The sequence below is a fragment of the Clupea harengus genome, chromosome 15 (genome assembly GCF_900700415.2).
Source record: "Clupea harengus chromosome 15, Ch_v2.0.2, whole genome shotgun sequence".
Classification (NCBI taxonomy): domain Eukaryota; kingdom Metazoa; phylum Chordata; class Actinopteri; order Clupeiformes; family Clupeidae; genus Clupea; species Clupea harengus.
In genome coordinates, this window is record NC_045166.1 from 5,543,706 (window position 1) to 5,562,784 (window position 19,079).

The 19,079-nt window shown below is 45.9% G+C and overlaps 1 protein-coding gene across 2 annotated transcripts in view; it reads right to left on the reverse strand.

Moving 5' to 3' along the window:
• Positions 1-19,079, reverse strand: part of map3k5 (mitogen-activated protein kinase kinase kinase 5) — a 54,390-nt gene that overhangs the window by 30,586 nt on the left and 4,725 nt on the right. For both annotated transcript variants that reach the window (XM_012826656.3, XM_012826655.3), the window contains exons 2-7: positions 13,008-13,147; positions 11,451-11,474; positions 7,292-7,485; positions 3,452-3,620; positions 2,064-2,170; positions 261-431 (exon numbers count right to left, since the gene is read on the reverse strand). In XM_012826656.3, coding sequence (XP_012682110.1) covers positions 261-431; positions 2,064-2,170; positions 3,452-3,620; positions 7,292-7,485; positions 11,451-11,474; positions 13,008-13,147 — 805 coding nt within the window. The remainder of the gene's footprint in view (positions 1-260; positions 432-2,063; positions 2,171-3,451; positions 3,621-7,291; positions 7,486-11,450; positions 11,475-13,007; positions 13,148-19,079) is intronic.

Here is a 19,079-nt window from a genome sequence, read left to right on the forward strand (position 1 = left end):
GTGTGTGTGTGTGTGAGAGAAAGAGAGAGCAAGAGAGAGGGTCGCGGGAAAGATAGAGGGGAAACAGAAAGTGAGAGTGAGGAAGATTTGATAGAAAGAAAATGATGGACAAATGAATGATGGAAAAACAGATGGATAGATGGATAGATGGATGGATGGAAAGATGGACGGATAGACAGACAGACGGATAGAAAAACACAGTAGATTGGTAGACAGATAAGAGCAAGTATGATGAAGAGGAGTTGGGCTTTCTTCCTCACCACTGCGTGCCCTTGTCTCGGCTTTCGGAGTCGGCGAAGTGTGAATCCAGGAACATGTCCTTGTAGATACGGCCCACCATGCAGTAGATATCAGACGCCACCTGCCCCTCACACTCCACCAGGGGAAGCATGATGTCCAGAGCCTTCTGCCGGTCACCCGGGAGGTTCCTCCTGGGGGGGGGGAGGAGGAGAGGAGAGGAGAGCGCATGAGAGGAGAGGAGACGAGACGAGAGCGCATGAGAGGAGAGGAATGGAAAACAGATGAGAAGGGAGGAGAGGAAATGAGTTAAGAAGAGAAAGGATATGAGAGAAGAGATGAGATGAGGGAGGAGGAGGAAGAAGAAAGGAAAAGAAAGGAAAAGTGACAAGAAGAGGAGAGCTGAAGAACAAATCATAAAGTGCCAAGCGAACACACAGTCATCCAGTGAAAACCTCTCTAGCCTCAGGTGGACACCTGCTGTGCTTTAGATCCACCGAACTCATATACATCTGAACTGAACCATATATGTCAACACACATCTAGCCTACTGCATCTACTCATATACGTCTGAACTGAGCCATATATGTCAACATACATCTAGCCTACTGCATCCACACATATACGTCTGAACTGAACCATATATGTCAACATACATCTAGCCTACTGCATCTACTCATATACGTCTGAACTGAACCATATATGTCAACATACATCTAGCCTACTGCATCTACTCATATACGTCTGAACTGAACCATATAAGTCAACATGACCAGGCACGAGGCCACCGTACGTGCGCCATGTCAGCGGCCCCCCGTATCCTCATCTTCCCACGGCCCCTCTTCATCATCAGATTAACCCAATTACTTGATAAACACCTAGCACTCACCGCACTCGCCCCACACTAGCAAGCCTTCGCTAATCCTGCACAATTTAATAGGATTAAAGCTGCAGAACTGTGGCTTTTTGTTTTGTCATTTCAGGTTTTCAGAGGGTAAAAAATGATAATAATCAGAGATTACCAGAAGGATGGTCCCTCTCTGTCCATCTTCTCTCTCTCTTTACTCTCTGCACTCTGCTCAAACACCAGCTCAAACCCGCAACCCCCTTACACACACACACACACACACACACACACACACACACACACACACACACACACACACACACACACACACACATTGAAATGTACCAAATCTTTCTAAAACTATGCCAATGGATCCCCTTTGAAGTCATGGGAGGGTTTTAGAGAGAGTTTTTGAGTCTCTGACGAAAGAGGTCTTAGCTGTTTGACTGTAGCGGTTACTGGACAACACACTTTGATGTCCTTTAAATTAGCTGAAAAGTTAACATGAAAGAGGAAGCAGATAACTAAGCAGGGACGTTACCTCACTCAGACACACATACACCCACACCCCCACCACCCCCCCTACACACACACACACACACACACACACACACAGTGCCTATATCTACACACACTCATGCACCTTCAGAAATACACACGTACACCCACATGACCACACACTGCATGTGTACACAAACAGCTATCAACACCTACACAACACTTACATCTGCATAGGCCTGCGTACACATACACAGTCTGTAAAACAGACTGCACACACACACACATGCACACACACACATGCACACACACACACACACACACACACACACACACACACACACACACACACACACACACACACACACACACACACACACACACACTTTCAGTGACCTGTAAACAAACAGGAATGCACACAAACGTACGGTCTGCCCACAAAGAGAGTGCAGACAGTTGGACAGATAAACAAACAAGTTACCGGTTCAGGGCGAAGGCGTAATGGAATTTCACATGGGGGTGCACCACTGGGTCAAAGGTTGGCAGCTTCTCCAGGGTCTCCACCAGCTTCACGATGGACTCATAATCCTGTGTTACACACACACACCAAACACACACTCGCATACTTCAGAGATGAAACAGGAAATTGCCCCACCCTAAGTAACCCCTCCTTCAGTAACCCCCCCCCCCCCTGAGATGTTACATCACAGCCAAATCCTTCTGTTGTTTATATCAAACACATTCTATTATTTAGCGTCCCTCGCTACCGAGTTACAGGATCAGTGTTTTGGTCACTGTGCGACAGTTCACCTTCCCTGAGCAGGCTAAATTATTCAGCCTCTTTCACTCCCTCCCTCCCTCTCTCTTTCTCTCTCCCTCTCTTTTGCTTTCTTTCTTTCTTTCTCTCCCTCTCATCGCTTGTTGCTTCCGCTGACAAATGCATGACTGAGGGATGAGACAAAGGGGAGGAGGAGGAGGAGGAGGAAGAGGAGACGAACGATTACAGACTTAACAACGTCGCAGACCTCGCAGCTGGGTCAGGTTTTTTTTTCTGGAATGTTCTTCTGGTGGGAAAAGTCATGTTCCAAAAGGGGGCAGGGGTTGAGGGGGTGAGCAATGTGATAAAATCAAAATCAAAAACTTTATATATATCTATATATATAATAAAATCAAAATGTGGAAACCTGAGATTATATCACTTTTTAATCCTCCCTACAGCATTTGTTGTTGCTGCTCAGTTTAGCCTTGCCTCGTTCAGCGGCTCTGCCACACGTCCAGGAAGCTGGGCTGACACCGCTGGGCTGACACCGCCATGAAGCATTCAGAGAGCAGCAAATGATCTGACAGGAGTACCAGCTCAGCCCGAGGGCTCCCAGCAGGCTGTGTGTGTGTGTGTGTGTGTGTGTGTGTGTGTGTGTGTGTGTGTGTGTGTGTGTGTGTGTGTGTGTGTGTGTGTGCGCAGCAGGGCCTGAGAGAGAGATCTGGGCTCTGAGGGACAGGAGAGGAGACTGGAGAGAGCTGTGCCTGGAACCCTCACGTCAGGGCCTGAGAGCAGCACGGCACAGCAGCAGTCTTCTTTCTTTGCCTAGAGATGATGTCACCGCCCAGGCATTTTCAGTCAGTCAGAGATTCATCTACATGATTAGGTCCCACCGTTCATAAAAGGCTCATTTGTTCCAAATTTTGCAGAGAATTGCACTGTAAGTTGCACTGTAAGTTGCACTGTAAATTAGTAATTCTATTCCGCAATTCTATTCAAGTGTATATCCACCACCATGTCACCATGTTAATGTGTTTGCAAAGGCACACATTTATCAGAAGGTGTTGGACAAACACGCGAGGAAGTAACCTACGTACTCCTGAACATACCTGAATGTCCCGGTAGGACAGAAGCAGATTGATGACGATGTCAGATGACAGGCACTCCATGTTGTCCAATCGTTGTTGGATCCGCCCCAGTTCTGCAGCCAGCTCCACCCCCGTGTAGAGCTCCCGCGCTTTGCGAATCTCGTTGAGGATCATCTCTCGGAAGTATTGACTGGGGGAAGTGATTAAATGCACAATTCTTACTGGGACATAGCTCACCATCATTCACCATAAACTCACAAGTCCAACTCCAACTCCAAAACAGGCCACAGACATTCATTCATAGCGGGTTATTATAATGCAGTTCAAATAAAAGTCAAGTAGAACTCTATTGACTTCAACTGGGGTGTAACAGCCTTAACTCACTGCTCCATGTTCTGCAGTAAATAGAGGAATTTTACCAGTTTCATCATCGGGGTTGTCACCCAATGGCTCCTATCTCTTCCTGGGAGTCGCCGGGTCTGGGACCCATTTGCTCACAGAAAACCACAGGGGTGTCAGAAACCCAGCCATGATCAAAGACTCAAGATCTATGCATGAGGCTGAGGAAATGTAATGGACTGTCTCTGGTCTGGGAGGAAGTATGAGGCCTCCCTCACACCTCAGGTAGGCCAGGTCCAGAATACACGTGAGAAGTTTTATACTTCTCACGTTCTCCAAATAACACTAACATTACCACTAGGAATGAGATATATTGAATTATTGACTATGGAATATATTTATTAAACTAAATCTTAATTTCTGATCCCTTCAAAGTCAAACACTTCCTAGCCTCATTGTGCAACCCTGCTGATTGACTAAAGGGCGAAATATAGTTCTACGACTCCGTTACTCCGTGGTCGCGCATTTGCCTCGACGGACTCGTTTTCATTTATGGTTCTCCGACGGTTGTGGGTGTTGCAAAGCAAAAAAAAAAAAGATGCTCCGTAGATGGTCGTATTTGTACATAAAAGTTGTTTGTTTTACTTTTTTTTGCTTAGATTTTTGAAAGTTACAGAGAAATAGACACTGTGCAATGTAAAAACCCCGTTATTGTAACTGAAAAATATGTCTGAGGGGATTTGCGAGATGTCTGAGCCAGCTATCTAATGTTGGCATACTACTACCCACAAGGTAAACAGCGTCGTATTGACGGATTGACGGAGACGGATAGTTACAAAAATTGGGAGGTGCACGTCAGGCCACGGAGAGGTGCTCGGAGAGGGTTTGCCACGACGGAGAGGGCTCTCCGTGTCTCCGTTAACGGACAACCATATATTGCGCTTAAGACATTCCAAGAGATAGCCATTAGCCTCTACCCTGCATTCATTCATTCATTCAATAATGTATTCATCATTCTTTCATTCACAGCAACCTTTGATAAGCACTGTTATCAATCTCACCCCACCTGACCTGGTTGCATAAGACACTGCACAGACGGCCTGATAACACTTCAGGTGCCGGTGTGTGTGTGTGTGTGTGTGTGTGTGTGTGTTTGCTCTCTCAACAAAATCAACGAGAGAAAGCCGTACACCCTTCCTACAAAAAGGGGTGACGTCTGAAACCCTTCTCAAGAGTACTGTGTTCTCTGATGTACCCTGTGTAAAGATATATGTATTGTTTATGTAATCAATTATATATGTATTGTTTATGTAATCACTTTTATATATCCACCCAAATGCTTTGGCAATACTCTACAACGTTATGGTCATGCCAATAAAGCTTCTTTTGAATTTGAATTTGAGTACCGTGGTATGTTCACAGGATTTGAGGGGGATCTTGAAGGGTCCTTTGTATGCCAAGGACAAGCTGCAGATTCTTTTCTCTGAAGTTTTTTGTTATTTTTTTGTTCATTGAGAGTGTTTTTTTTTTTTTTTTTTTTAAGAGTGCGTGCTTCATGAGAAGAGCTCTCTGCCAGGTCTGCTGAGCGTTCATCCAGAGTGCAAATTTCCCTGGCAGCAAGCGTGTGCATGAGAGAGAGAGAGAGAGAGAGTGAGAGAGAGAGAGATGGGGAAAGAAAGAGAGAGAGGGAGAGAGAGAGAGGGGGGGGGGAGAGGGAGGGGAGAGAGGGAAAGAGAGAGGGAGAGAGAGTGTGAGTCGTAACTCATGCTAGTCATGCAAAGATGGAGAGTGCGACTGGCAGGAGGTCAGGAGTGAATTGGGGCAAAAACTCTAAAAGGACTCAAAACACAGAAATATAGAAAACTAAAAAAATTAATATATCAAAGAGTAAAATTAGAAACCATATGTACTGAGTTTCCCCCATTCAGCAGAAGGGCAGGAAGCACATCACAGAGAACTAGCTTCAGATCCTAATGGCCAGCCTCACTGCAGAACGAGCCTGGGATGGACTGGAAACAAGCCCCGAAAAATCCATAGCATTCCTGCATTCCCGCCTGGAACTCCATAAAGTAAGCTTGATGCAAGGAAATACTGGACATTGCGTGCCTTCATGGCAAGTGACAATAATGTAAACAATTCTCTGCCTCTTTCTTGTGCTCTCTACTTCTTGCTGTTCCTCTTTCTCTCTCTCTACTTCTTGCTGTTCCTCTCTCTCTCTCTCTCTCTACTTCTTGCTGTTCCTCTCTCTCTCTCTCTCTCTACTTCTTGCTGTTCCTCTCTCTCTCTCTCTCTCTCTCTTCTTGCTGTTCCTCTCTCTCTCTCTCTCTACTTCTTGCTGTTCCTCTCTCTCTCTCTCTCTCTCTCTCTCTCTCTCTACTTCTTGCCGTTCCTCTCTCTCTCTCTCTCTCTCTACTTCTTGCTGTTCCCCTCTCTCTCTACTTCTTGCCATTCCTCTCTCTCTCTCTCTCTCTCTCTCTCTATCTCTACTTCCTGCTGTTCCTCTCTCTCTCTCTCTCTCTCTCTCTCTCTACTTCTTGCTGTTCCTCTCTCTCTCTCTCTCTACTACTTGCTGTTCCTCTCGCGCTTTCTCTCTCTCTCTACTTCTTGCTGTTCCTCTCACGCTCTCTCTCTCTCTCCGTCCCTGTCATCTTCTGTAACTCTAGCGTTCTCACGTACTCTCTTTAACACTCCCTCTATCTCTCTCTCTCTCCGTCCCTGTCATCTTCTGTAACTCTAGCGTTCTCACGTACTCTCTTTAACACCCCCCCCCCTCCCTCTCTGAAACTGAGCATTTCAGAGAAAGTGAGAGAATGAGAGAATGGATACAGGACTGAATCGGAGAGGTGTGAGCAGAAAGGTAGGGAGAGGTGTGAGTAGAAAGGTAGGGAGAGGTGTGAAGTACAAAGTGAAACAGACATAGGAGGACATAAGGGTACTGAGTAGGTCAGAGACAGAGAAACCAAACAGGAAGAGGGAGTGGGAGACAGAAAGAGAGAGAATGTGTGTGTGTGTGTGTGTGAGACAAGCTCTCCCCTAATAATCATATGAAAACAAGCAGGACCGCTGGTTCTAGTAAGATATGGTCCAAGAAAGCTGTGCAGCTCTGGCTAGATAAGTCAGAAAATCACGAGGCTTTTTCAGCACCGCCAGAACACAGCAGTCCTCCTCTGCTGTGGAGGTGTGGGATTATTTTCTCTTTCGCTGCGGAGAGAGTCACTGATAACGCTGCATGTTTGAGGCTGGCTGGGTCGCACAGCAGCTGCGGGGACAGATGGTGGGATTCTGTCTTCGGTGTGTTTGAGATGATCCATCAGCCAAACATTTTTGCAGCCCACAGTACAATTTAAGAGAAAATGTCCACATGCTTCATGATTAAATGCAAAGACATGCCAGGGCTTTTAAATAAATAAAATAAATAAATAAATAATACATAAATGATTCAACTTAGGAATTCTAAATAAAACTGTTTCCTCTCAAGGGACTTCATTTTTGTTCAGGCATCTCATGGGGCAGCCTCCTTACCAGGAGTTGGCCTGCGGGATCTTGAGCAGGTGGGTGAGGCGGTCCACCAGGGGCAGGCAGATGGGCCCCAACAGCGCCTCGAAGTTGGGCTGCATCAGCTCCGTCAGGCCCTTCAGCAGGCTGCTCTCACAGCAGTACACCTTGTTGTGCGGCGTCACCATGTACGGGATGAACGTGTAGTTGGCCGTGCATGTCTGCGAAAGGGGAGTGGGAGGAGAGGGGAGGAGAGGGGAGGAGAGGAGAGGAGAGGAGGAGGGAAGGGGAGTAGAGGAGAGGAGAGGAGGGGAGGAGGGGAGAGGAGAGGAGAGGAGAGTGTAACATTGAAAAATGGGAAGAGGATGATAAGCTTAATAAAAATTAGAGGATGATGTGTGTGTGTGTGTGTGTGTGTGTGTGTGTGTGTGTGTGTGTGTGTGTGTGTGTGTGTGTGTGTGTGTGTGTGTGTGTATTATACAGGATGGCATGTATGTCGTCATTTGGGAAAACTGTAGAACTGGGCAGAACAGCGAGTTGGAAACTGAACTGTAATGGGTGACCTAGTGCAAGCGGTTCAAGTGGTAGTGAACACGATAGGCAGAGACAGATCATGAAATGTACCTTAGAGGAGCAGGACAAACATGTGACAGAACACCCTGTGTGCGTGTGTGTGTGCGTGTCATATCAGATCAAATCATATTTCCTCAGATGACATTTGGCTTACAGTAATATAGTATTTCTACATCTTCCATTGGCACATGCTGTGTGTGTGTGTGTGTGTGTGTGTGTGTGTGTGTGTGTGTGTGTGTGTGTGTGTGTGTGTGTACAGTATTTCTCCATCTTCCATTGGCACATGCTGAGGCGGTGGAATGACTTACTGCTATATCTCATTCATCATTGAAATGGCACAGATATTGGTGCACATGTGAACTTCCAAACAGCTGGTCACAAAATACTAGAAAAGAGGAACAATTGCCAGGCCGAGCTAACCAGATGACTTATCAACAAACCGGTCTCTGTTTCCACTGTTTGGCCTGTTCAGTGCATTCAGGCAGCTAAACTTAGGGTGTATGTGTCTTCAAAATGAGCACCGGTGCCAGGAGCTGGTCTTTACGGAGCGTTGGGCAGGACATTTGAAAAGGTGAGTCTGCTGCTTGTGACACAACCCAGCGCCACATGACTCGTCTCTGCTGGAACTTGTTTGCACCAGGCGGGGAGAACAGGTTCCGCTTCCAGTGAGCACTGACAACAGGTGTGGGGACTGTGAGTGTGAGTGTGTGTGTGTGTGGGGGGGGGGGGGTTGTGTTACCTCTGGGGTGAGATCACTGGAGAACAGAGAGGCTGCAGGGGCAGAGCAGAGAGGCTTGGCAAGAATGTGCAAAATCATGGTTTGCCGAAGCTCTGTCTGTCTGTCTGTCTGTCTGTCTCTCATTTCCATTGTCTCTCCTTTTCCTGTTCTTTTTCCTTTGTCCGTCTCTTACACCCCCCTCCGCACCCTCTCTCTCTCTCTCTCTCTCTCTCTCTCTCTCTCTCTCTCTCTCTCTCTCTCTCTCTCTCTCTCTCTCTCTCTCTCTCTCTCTCTCTCTCTCTTGCACCTTCTCTGTTCCTGTTGGTTACTGATTCTAACAGTGCATGAGATGAATACCTAACACTGTAACGTGTTAATAGAGGGTTCAGATAGAAAACAATATATATATATATATATACACAAGCGCGCGCGCACACACACACACACACACACACACACACACACACACACACACACACACACGTGTATTTCGTGGGTCTGTTTTCAACCAAACAAAGTGCTTCACAGCCTGAAGGTAGGCAGCGGCAGCAGGAGATGAGCACCTGTACTGATAGGGACATTCAGCCCGGGCCCCAGCTCCACGCCCGAGGACATCCATGTCCTTACACTCTCACCAGTGATAGCACAGCATGCAAATACATGCTAACACTGGCGCCAGCTCCACGCCCACGGACATCCATGTCCTTACACTCTCACCAGTGTTAGCACAGCATGCTAATACATGCTAACACGGGCGCTAGCTCCACGCCCACGGACATCCATGTCCTTACACTCTCACCAGTGTTAGCACAGCATGCTAATACATGCTAACACTGGCGCTAGCTCCACGCCCACGGGCATCCATGTCCTTACACTCTCAACAGTGTTAGCACAGCATGCTAATACATGCTAACAATGGCGCTAGCACCTGAGTGTGACGAGTGCTTAGGTTTTATGAATGGCCTCGAGGTAGTTATTGGCCTGTTGTGGGATCTTGACTGATATCTCTTTAACTGAAGAAACAGGAAAAGAACAAAAACATGAATACATATGGGGTGACTGTGTGTATATTTGTGTGTGTGTGTGTGTGTGTGTGTGTGAGAGACAGAGATAAGCCGCCTCTTTTCACTACAGAGGAGGAAGTGACATCTGACATTGTGGCGTCCCTCGAGTGACAGAGACAGCGTTTGATACAGTACGACTTCCTCCGGAAAGAACCCACACATGGCCCTAAATAACAGACTCCTGGACTAAATATACCTCACCCACCAACCCCCATTACACCCACACCCCTCACCCATCCCTTTCATTGCAGTGTGATTCATGCCCGGGTGAGTCGAGCTCCTGTACATCAGACTGGAATTCATTTTTTAAGGTGCTGCCCTGTGACGACTGAGATGGCATTCAGAGCAGCCTCATTAGTTAGAGGGTAATGAAAGATCCCTCTCTGGGGGGGGGGGGGGAGAGAAAGAGAGAGGGGGGGGGGGGGGCTAACATAAAAGCGTGCAACATTTGTTTTAACACCAGTTGCACACTAAATCGGGCCATCACGAGTTGCACTGGTGGGATCACGCGTGTCACTCAACAAACCGCCAGACGCAACTGCCTCTCACACAACAGCCGCTCAGCGTGTCACCTGCGCTCCTAAAAGCGGTCGAACTGCACGTGGTGGTGGTGGTGCGGCAGAGGTGTGTCTGTGAGATGTCGTGCACGAGTCGTTTCTGCACGGAGTGCACACTGCCTGTGCTCGGAGTGACAGCTACAGTTCACTCTCCCCGAGGCTTGATCTCTCAAGTACAGAAGAAAGAAATACTCTGCCAGGATGCCTGAGAGTTTTGCTAGGTAAGTAGTGTGCAGAGTTGAGAGGCCCTTTGCTCGCACACAGAGAGAGAGAGAGAGACATACTATGCCACACAACGAAATTCTACACGTGCACATTGTGCACACACACACATACACACACTCTTTCTCAAGCTGCCTCCACTTGCTTGTGGGTGACGGGCTGCTTCCTGCAGCACAAAGCCACCTTATTCCCCTTCACAAAGCCACTTAGCCCTGTTAAGCCCTGGCTGCACCACCCCTTCCCCATCTGCCCACGTGTGTGTGTGTGTATCTGTGTGTGTGTGTGTATGTGTGTGTGTATCTGTGTGTGTGTGTATCTGTGTGTGTGTGTATCTGTGTGTCTGTGTCTGTGTGTGTGTGTGTGAGTATCTGTGTGTGTGTATGAGGGAGATAAAGAGAGAGAGAAAGAAAAGTGAATGTAGTCCAAGCAGACCAAGGAAAAGTGATAATAATCAAATACCTTCCTGTATTGGTTTTCATTTGAGCCTGTCATTAGTGTTCATGTAGTGTTCGCTTTGAGAGTGAGCTTTCGTAGTTAGATTAAGGCGAGATACCCCCAACAAACACTCTACTGCGGGACATAACACCCTTCTTAGCACACTGCGTGGTGTTTGTTGCACACTTCTGTGTAGTGTGTGTGTGTGTGTGTGTGTGTGTGTGTGTGTGTGTGTGTGTGTGTTTGGTGTGAACATGCAGGTGCTGTGTGTGGGTATGTGTGCCTTTGCACACACACATCCCACGGTCTTGGTGATCGTGTTTGTCTATGCACTATAGGTGTGCGTGTGCATACGTGCATGTGTTTCCCTATATGCGATGGTATGTGGATGCGTGGAATGTTTATATTTCACTTCCCTGTTTGCAACTGTGTGACAACAGAGCTGTTTTTGGTATTCAGTTATTTGTTAACAGTAGCCATCAGTACATCCAGAGTCACTGAGAAGCAATGAGTGGTGATAAGAGAGAGAAAGAGAGAAAGAGAGAGAGAGAGAGAGAGAGAGAGAGAGAGAGAGAGAGAGATGTAAAGACATAAGCAAGAGAATGTGGGGTACTCACAGTGTTCTTTTGGCATATGATCTCCTGAAAGACAGAGAAAAAAACATGGTGAGCGTCATGAAAAATGCATGACCAGCCTGACTGCTAGCATGGCTATCAGATGCTACACATCTCCATGCTCTGTGAAGTCAGGACAGACCTACATGTTGCTATTAGTATAAAATTTTCACGGCAAGTCAAGCCACATTTGTAAAGCCAAACAAATGCACTCAAAAGCTTGGGAGCTTGGGATTCTGTGTATGGCTTGAGATGTTACTTAAAGCATTTGTGGGATTCAGAAGCATGTGTGATCAGTTATGGCTAAACTACGCACGACGCTATGTCGTCAGAACATGTGCATTGCATGCTGTGCATTTCTAGTACTTAAGGATCAAATAAAAAATGCTTTGAAAAGAGATTAGTACATCATTACATAACTGCTGGATTTAACTGTCTGCATTGCTGCCTCCATCCACTGCCCACTGCTTCACTCTCACTCATGCAGCCTTCTCTGTGCACGTTTGCATGCGTGTGCAGGTATGCATGCGTGTGCACGTTTGGCTTTATTTCAATACCGTATTATTCTAAATACTGTTTGTGACGGAAACCGTTTAACCCCCGCTCTGCTGTTGTTTCAGAGTCACATATGTCACCGCTATAGGGGATGACCCTGGATGTCAGTCTCTCTTTCTCTCTTTCTCTACCTATCCACGTATATCACTCTCTCACATGCAGGCAAAAGGTTGCAGCCTTGTTTACGCAGCACAGACAGTGGGCCCAGGGGTTGGTAAAAGCAACTGTGTTTCTGGCTAAAAGAGACACAGGCACGGTCATACACAGAACTGATGATGTGTACACGGTAACGCAGCTTGTTCTACAGATCCCCGTCCAGTGTTGTTCGCCTTTGAATTCACAGCAGCTCTTACTGGAGAGGGGCAGCGCCATGATCAATTCATCTGCGCGTTTCTGCTGGTGTCTGGGTACAGTCGTTTATTATAAAACAGCTGGGGTTCCTGTAACGATCTGAAGTGGTGTGGAATCTGTGCGGGCACCATTAAAACACTTGTGGGGTTTTTTTTTTAGAAAAGTGCCCCGAGCAACTGTGGGAGGAGCACATGGGGTTTGGTACATTAGTGCTCTAGGGTTTGAAACAGCCAAACAGGAAACAGGAAACCCTTTTAAAGGCACTGGGATGGATGCTTTTTTAGCTGTTTTAGAATCAGAGGATAATTGACCTGACAGTGCACAAATAGAACACCAAAGCAATAACACATCATTTAAAATGGTTCACCTCAGGGCCTCAAAACAGCAGCAGAACAGACAGATTTATCCTGAACCTCTCCATTGTGATGCTGATTCCATGCTACGTTTCATTTTACCACTTCAGTGATTCGAAAACATGACGCTGAAATAACTAGTATTATGTTCTGCTGAGCAACTGGAGGGATATTATACACCTATTTATCAACAGTCTTACACATAACTTACTATTAAACAATCTATGCCAATAATGCCAGACCAACACCAATGCCCAAAACCCACGCAATCAGGGATCATGTTATTGGTTTGTAACTGTACCTGCAGCGACTGCAGCGAATCACAGTTTGTGTCGCGGTAGAGGATGATGTTGTTGGCCATGCTGAAGCTCTCCCTCACGCCCAAGTGGTAGAAGAGGGAGGGTTGGCGGAAGGCATCAGTCATCTCCACCACAGCAAAATCTGTGCGTTATAAGAACCAATAATGCATTATAATGTCTGTTACAACTAAAACAACTAAAACAACACATGTAAAGGTGCTTTCTGCATTATGTTTGTCTGTTACAACTAAAACAACACATTTAAAAGGTGCTTTCTAGTGAAAGGTTGTTGATGTTTAAGGTCAAGCAAATTAACTGATCAAATTACAACTCGAGCTTCCGAGCTTCTGAGGCAACGTGCCGATTGGCTGGAATAGTAGGAACAGTGGAATATAGCTCGGTCTAAGCACAGACACTGGACGGACAGCAAGAGGAATGTGAGGAGAATTTCACTGAATGCAATGAAAGAATGCAATGATGTTATCGTTATTATAATCAAGGACTACGCCTTTAACCATGAACCACTCATCTTCAATGTTTATCTGTGCCTGAGAGCATAGGGGCACTAACAGAAACCTGACAAAGAATCAAAGTAGCTAAGTGCTAAATAGCCATTTCTGGTGCATGATTCAAGTGTATTGCAACAGGTTGTAGGAGTGTTTGTGTTTGTGACTGTGTGCGTTTAGGAAATTTAGCACAATGCCTAATTAGTTAGCTTGAGACTTAATCTGCTTTGCGCCTTGAGACAGACAATCTTATTGTTTTGGCGCTATATAAATAAAATAGAGTTGAACTGAATTGCTTTCATTGCTAATGTGTTGTTATTAAGAAAGCAAACAGAATTCCTCATCCAAAAGATACCACACAAAGGGAAATAGTAATGCATGAATCATTTTCATAAATACCATACGTAGATATTTAACATTTGATCTACAGTCTTGCCATAATGGAGCTAGAAACAGCTTAGATATATACCTGCTGAAACAGTTCCAAAATAAGACAAATAAACCGTTTATAGATTTCATTGTTCAACATGACACAAGCAAACACAGAAAAACACAACATGTGGGACACCATTGGGAGAGAGGACAGCAGGGTCTGCTCCGGTCATGAAACCCAGGGCTAATGTTGTGTTTACTTTTGACCCCTAACAAACTCAATATGCAAAGTCTCTCTTTCTGCCAGCCAAACCAGTAAGCCCCAGCTTCTCTCCCTCTCCTTTTTGTCTCACTCAGGCACACACACACCCGCACACACACGCACCCCCCCCCCCCACGCCAACCCAATCAAATTAAATTTCAACGAAATTATTTCAGCTTCTGATTACCCTTTGGGGTTATGGGGCCAGTCCCCACTGCACTGTGCAACATCCCCCTCTGCCAAAACACCTAAATGCCATCAGGAAGTGGTTTGCAAAATAGGGCTGCTGCTGATATCTCTCTCTCTGTGTCTGTCTGTCTCTCTGCAGTATAATTTATCACCAGCAGTTTCAAAGGGATCTAGAACAGACTGAAGCTGAGGAGATGAGGGAGAGTGAGAGATGCAGAGAGGCCCAAACAAGACAGGTCCTCATCATAATGCATCTAAAATAAATAAATAAAGGAACCACTATGTCTTGTAAGCAGAGGCTGATAGTGGGTTGTCATGTACCTCACTGGGGCTTTGATAAGGATAAGACTTTTAGATAGATGGATTAGGGAGATGATTCATAACAACATGCATTTGTGCTTTCTCAGATGTTTCCCAGGCCTGGTTTTGGGGAGCCACAGAGGTACGAGGTTCTGGGTTCTCCCTGCACTGCTGAACACATCATCATCATCATCATCACGAGGCCCTGGATGGACAGGTGGACTGGCCTGGTGTTGAGCAGTGAAAGACTTAAAAGAACAGAGGGTGTGTGTTTTTCAGGGGGCCTGTCAAGTTGAAGCATCTGCATCCTGCAGGCAACTGTATCCCTCGTCTAGGAATGGGCCGGGTGTGGTCTTGTGCTAGCTAGTGCAAAAGTTTATTTATTAAGGCGGTGGGGGGTGAAAAATGCTGAGAGAGCGGCTTTAGCACAGTTACACACAAATCAGAGGGGGGATGTCCTCCCTTTTACTCAGACGTGCTGACAGCATGGCCTAGTAATCCACTTGTGTTGCTCACAGTAAGAGCAACCCAGACACTCCACAGCTGTGTGCGCCGGAGGGAGGGTTTACTCCTGACGGTTCTGAGAGCATCCTCAATTAACAACGAACTCACTGTCCCGCCGTGGGAAACAATGCTCTCTGCCCGTCAAAGGAAATGAGAAGAACACGAGAAACAACTGAGAAAAGAACGAGAGCACGAATGAATGCCTGGAGCGTGATTGTTGTTGATAGCAAAGTCTCTCTCTCTCTCTCTCTCTCTCTCATCGAGTGCAGCTTTGGCGCTTTCTCACTTGTCAGTGCTCAAAGTGCACTGAGCAGAGCCGTTCTAATGAGAAGGCGAGGGCGAGGCAGAGCGAGCGAGTCGTGCCTTCACATCTGCTGTGTGAGGGAGAGAGAAAAACTATGTGAGAGTGCAAAGAGAGGGATAAAGTGTGTGTGTGTGTGTGAATGAGCGAGCGAGAGAGAAAGAAAGACTGAATGAGAATTAAAGATAGAGTGAAAGAGAGAGAGTGCTTTGAACTTCAGCCGCATTCCTGTGCTGTACAAGCGAAGGCAGACTGCCGAGATTGAGAGGAAGGGTATGAAGACATGAGCCTGTCAGCAAGAGAGAGTGATGATGTGCCACTCCCAATTCCGATGGCCAATGCTAGGCTAGCTATGCTAGGCTAGCTACATCAGCCCAGGATGTACAAAATTGACCGCCGGAATCGTAAAAAATGTTCTCATGGATCCCCACTTCCGACGACATTTATACAAAAAGCCAGTTAAGTACCACATAACAGATGGCAACAGGCACTAAAAAGAGTGTGTCGTCTATGTGAATTGGTGGATGTTCCCGGCTTGAAAGCTGCCCACAATGCGTATTACAAGGACTGTATTACCATCCATTCAGGACCTTTACAGCCAGCTCTGCAGGAGGAAGGCCAAGCGGATCATTTCTGACCCTAGTCATCCCTGCCACAGTCTTTTCTCCCTCCTGCCTTCTGGAAGGCGATACAAGAGCATAAGGTCCCGTACCAGCAGATGCAGGGATAGTTTTTACCCACATGCCATCAGGATGCTGAACTGTCCTTGAAATATCTTTTTGCACTACAATTGTTTTTCTCTTTTTTCTACCCTTTTTCTCCCTTCTCCAGTATTTCATTTATTTATTCTCCAAGTCTAACAGACATTGAGCACAAAGAATTTCATTACTGATAAATGCTGTTTATGAGTATATGATAATAATTAACTTGAACTTGAACTTGAACTTGAACTTGAACAATGACAGTCACAAAGTCATTCAAGAACACGCATAGTTGGCTTGCAGCGGCGCAAGTTTATATCTATGGAATTGAATTGAATTTCTACTCCAAAAACGCCGTCCCTGGAATCAACGCCATCGCACAGGGAACTGCTGAAGTGTTCCTACTTCTATTTACAGCCCACAGTTTAGAGCCCACTCCGATGAGGCTAAATCCAACCTGCGCTCCCAGACCAAATCCTATTTGAGAATATTGAAAAAAGTCCCATGTGAAACAGGGGCATTTCTGATTGCTTTTATAATCCATCTTACTTTACACACACACACGCACACGCGCGCGCACACACACACACACACACACACACACACACACACACACACACACACACACACACACACACACACACACACACACACACACACACACACACACACACACACACACACACACACACACACACACACACACACACACACACACACACACACACACACACCTTACCCCCAAGAGCTTACTGGTGGCCTGACTAACTACACACAAAACCTTTATTCACAACATCTTTATCAATGGACTCCCCCTGGACTGCACCTACCCCAAATTCCTGCATGCTCTGCAGCCAATGTTATAGTACAACTATAGAGATAGATAGAGAGAAAGAGAGAGAGGGGGGGGGGGAGAGAGAGAGAGAGAGAGATAGAGAGAAACAACTGAGCAGAAGAATGAACGTTCAAAGAATAGTATGGCCATGTTCGGGGAGCCCTAGTGCGTCTAAAAGTAAGGAACTGAAGAAAGGCTTTCCTCGGCTCACAGCGGCCCTGTCCTCAGGCCACCTTCTTTCCATGGAAAGTAGAATACAAAAGTCCGGCATCATTGAAAAACAAAACAAAGATGGCAGGGGCCAAGAGGAGTGCATCTTTTGTAGGCTAAATGAGCGAGAGGTTATGGCATTCTCATCAATCGATGTCAATGTTCATTTGTGGAAACCATTGTAGCCAGTTGGCCCGGTTTGTTATTCCTGTGAGAAGGGTTTAACCGTGGTTTACCGGCACAAACTCCATTCACTTCAGTTTGGCTCTTCTTGGCCACTGTACACTTGCACTTGTAAAAAAGGGCCAGTGATCAACCAGTAATCTCTGAACAATGTTCAGTTTTTAACACAGACATGGTCATAGTGCCGTTGTAATGTAAACGCTCGTGAGCACACATGGTCATAGTGCAGTTGTAATGTAAACGCTCGTGAGCACACATGGTCATAGTGCAGTTGTAATGTAAACGCTCGTGAGAACACATGACAGACCGCTTGTGATGATGCAAGTTGTTTGGGTCTCTCCATACACTGTGGAAAAAACCCGAAATAGTGCAAGTAAAAAAAGAAAAGAAAAAAGAAAAAAAAACCACAGTGTTCGCTTTTATCTTGCGCCTAGACAGACAGATGATCTGATTTCCTTTTCAAACCCTCAGACCACACGCAGTACTGTACTGGCTGCCATACAGCAGGCCTGGTTAGACTTGGGTTAGGTTTTTTGTACAGACCACAGTAGGTCAAGGTGCTGTGTGGCTGCCATGTCTGTAGGCTCCTGACCAACGCTAGGTGCTAACACCCTCATGGTGAACCATCCTTTTCATTTAGAGCCAACGGCTCTGCTCTACATGCCGCCTATCATACACTATGAGATAAGCCCTTAATGAGCCTTTTGAAAATAGGCCAATAAGCAGAAGTTAGACACACACACACATAGTTAATCGCTGCACAGCAGCATACACCACACAGACACAGACACAGACACACACACACACACACACACACACACACACATTTATATCACAATAATCCTGAGAAGACACAGATAGGATGTGCATCCTCACAGCGCTGTGGAGCGAGTGGCATCTGGGACTGGACTTCTTTTCCTGCCCAATGGAAGCATTCCATTAACAGAGGCTATTTCCAAGACTCTGTTTTCCACGAATGCAAGAGACAGGGTTTTTTTTATTCATTTTTTTATATGTTTTTCTTTTCTAACACAGAGAAATGCCTGTACAACTTTATCTGTTTCGTGCAGTCAAACTCCTCAACTCAATAGAATTTTCTGGAATAATTGTTTTACTTGCATAATGAGCAGCGAGGGCCATTGTATGCAAAAGCAAAAAAAAGTTAGTTCTGGTATGTCTCCAATTCTGGGAAGCAATTAAACAGTTCTCACGTACCAGGTTCACCATCTCAGAACAGCCCGTTGTTTGTACCAGCCCGTCGAGAGGGAGATTTAGGTTCACTGAGGTTCTCGTTAAACAATTCTGGGAGTTACTGTATAGGAGGAAGCTCTCATCATCACTCTCTAAAAATAAGCGTCTAGACAAAAGTCTCAAACTATACAGAACAATGGCAACTTGAACGCACCGTCTAAATAAAACCCATTGTACTGTAAATGCACTTCTTCTCGTGGGAGGACAACAGGGACTCTGAGAAACTAGCTTGTGAGAGTGCTGTTTATTCCTAATTGCAAAGCCCAGGTAGTTTAGAAGCAACAAAGAAACTTGCTGTTTGCAGAATATACATATGGCCGTTTGTAAACATTCAGCAAAACATTTTAAAAACATTCCTGTAACATCTATTTCCTGTATATGAAATTTTGTTGCCTATAACATGATATTTTGGCTACATGTCTAGATTTACTTCCACATTTAGCTCAAATATGTTAACTAG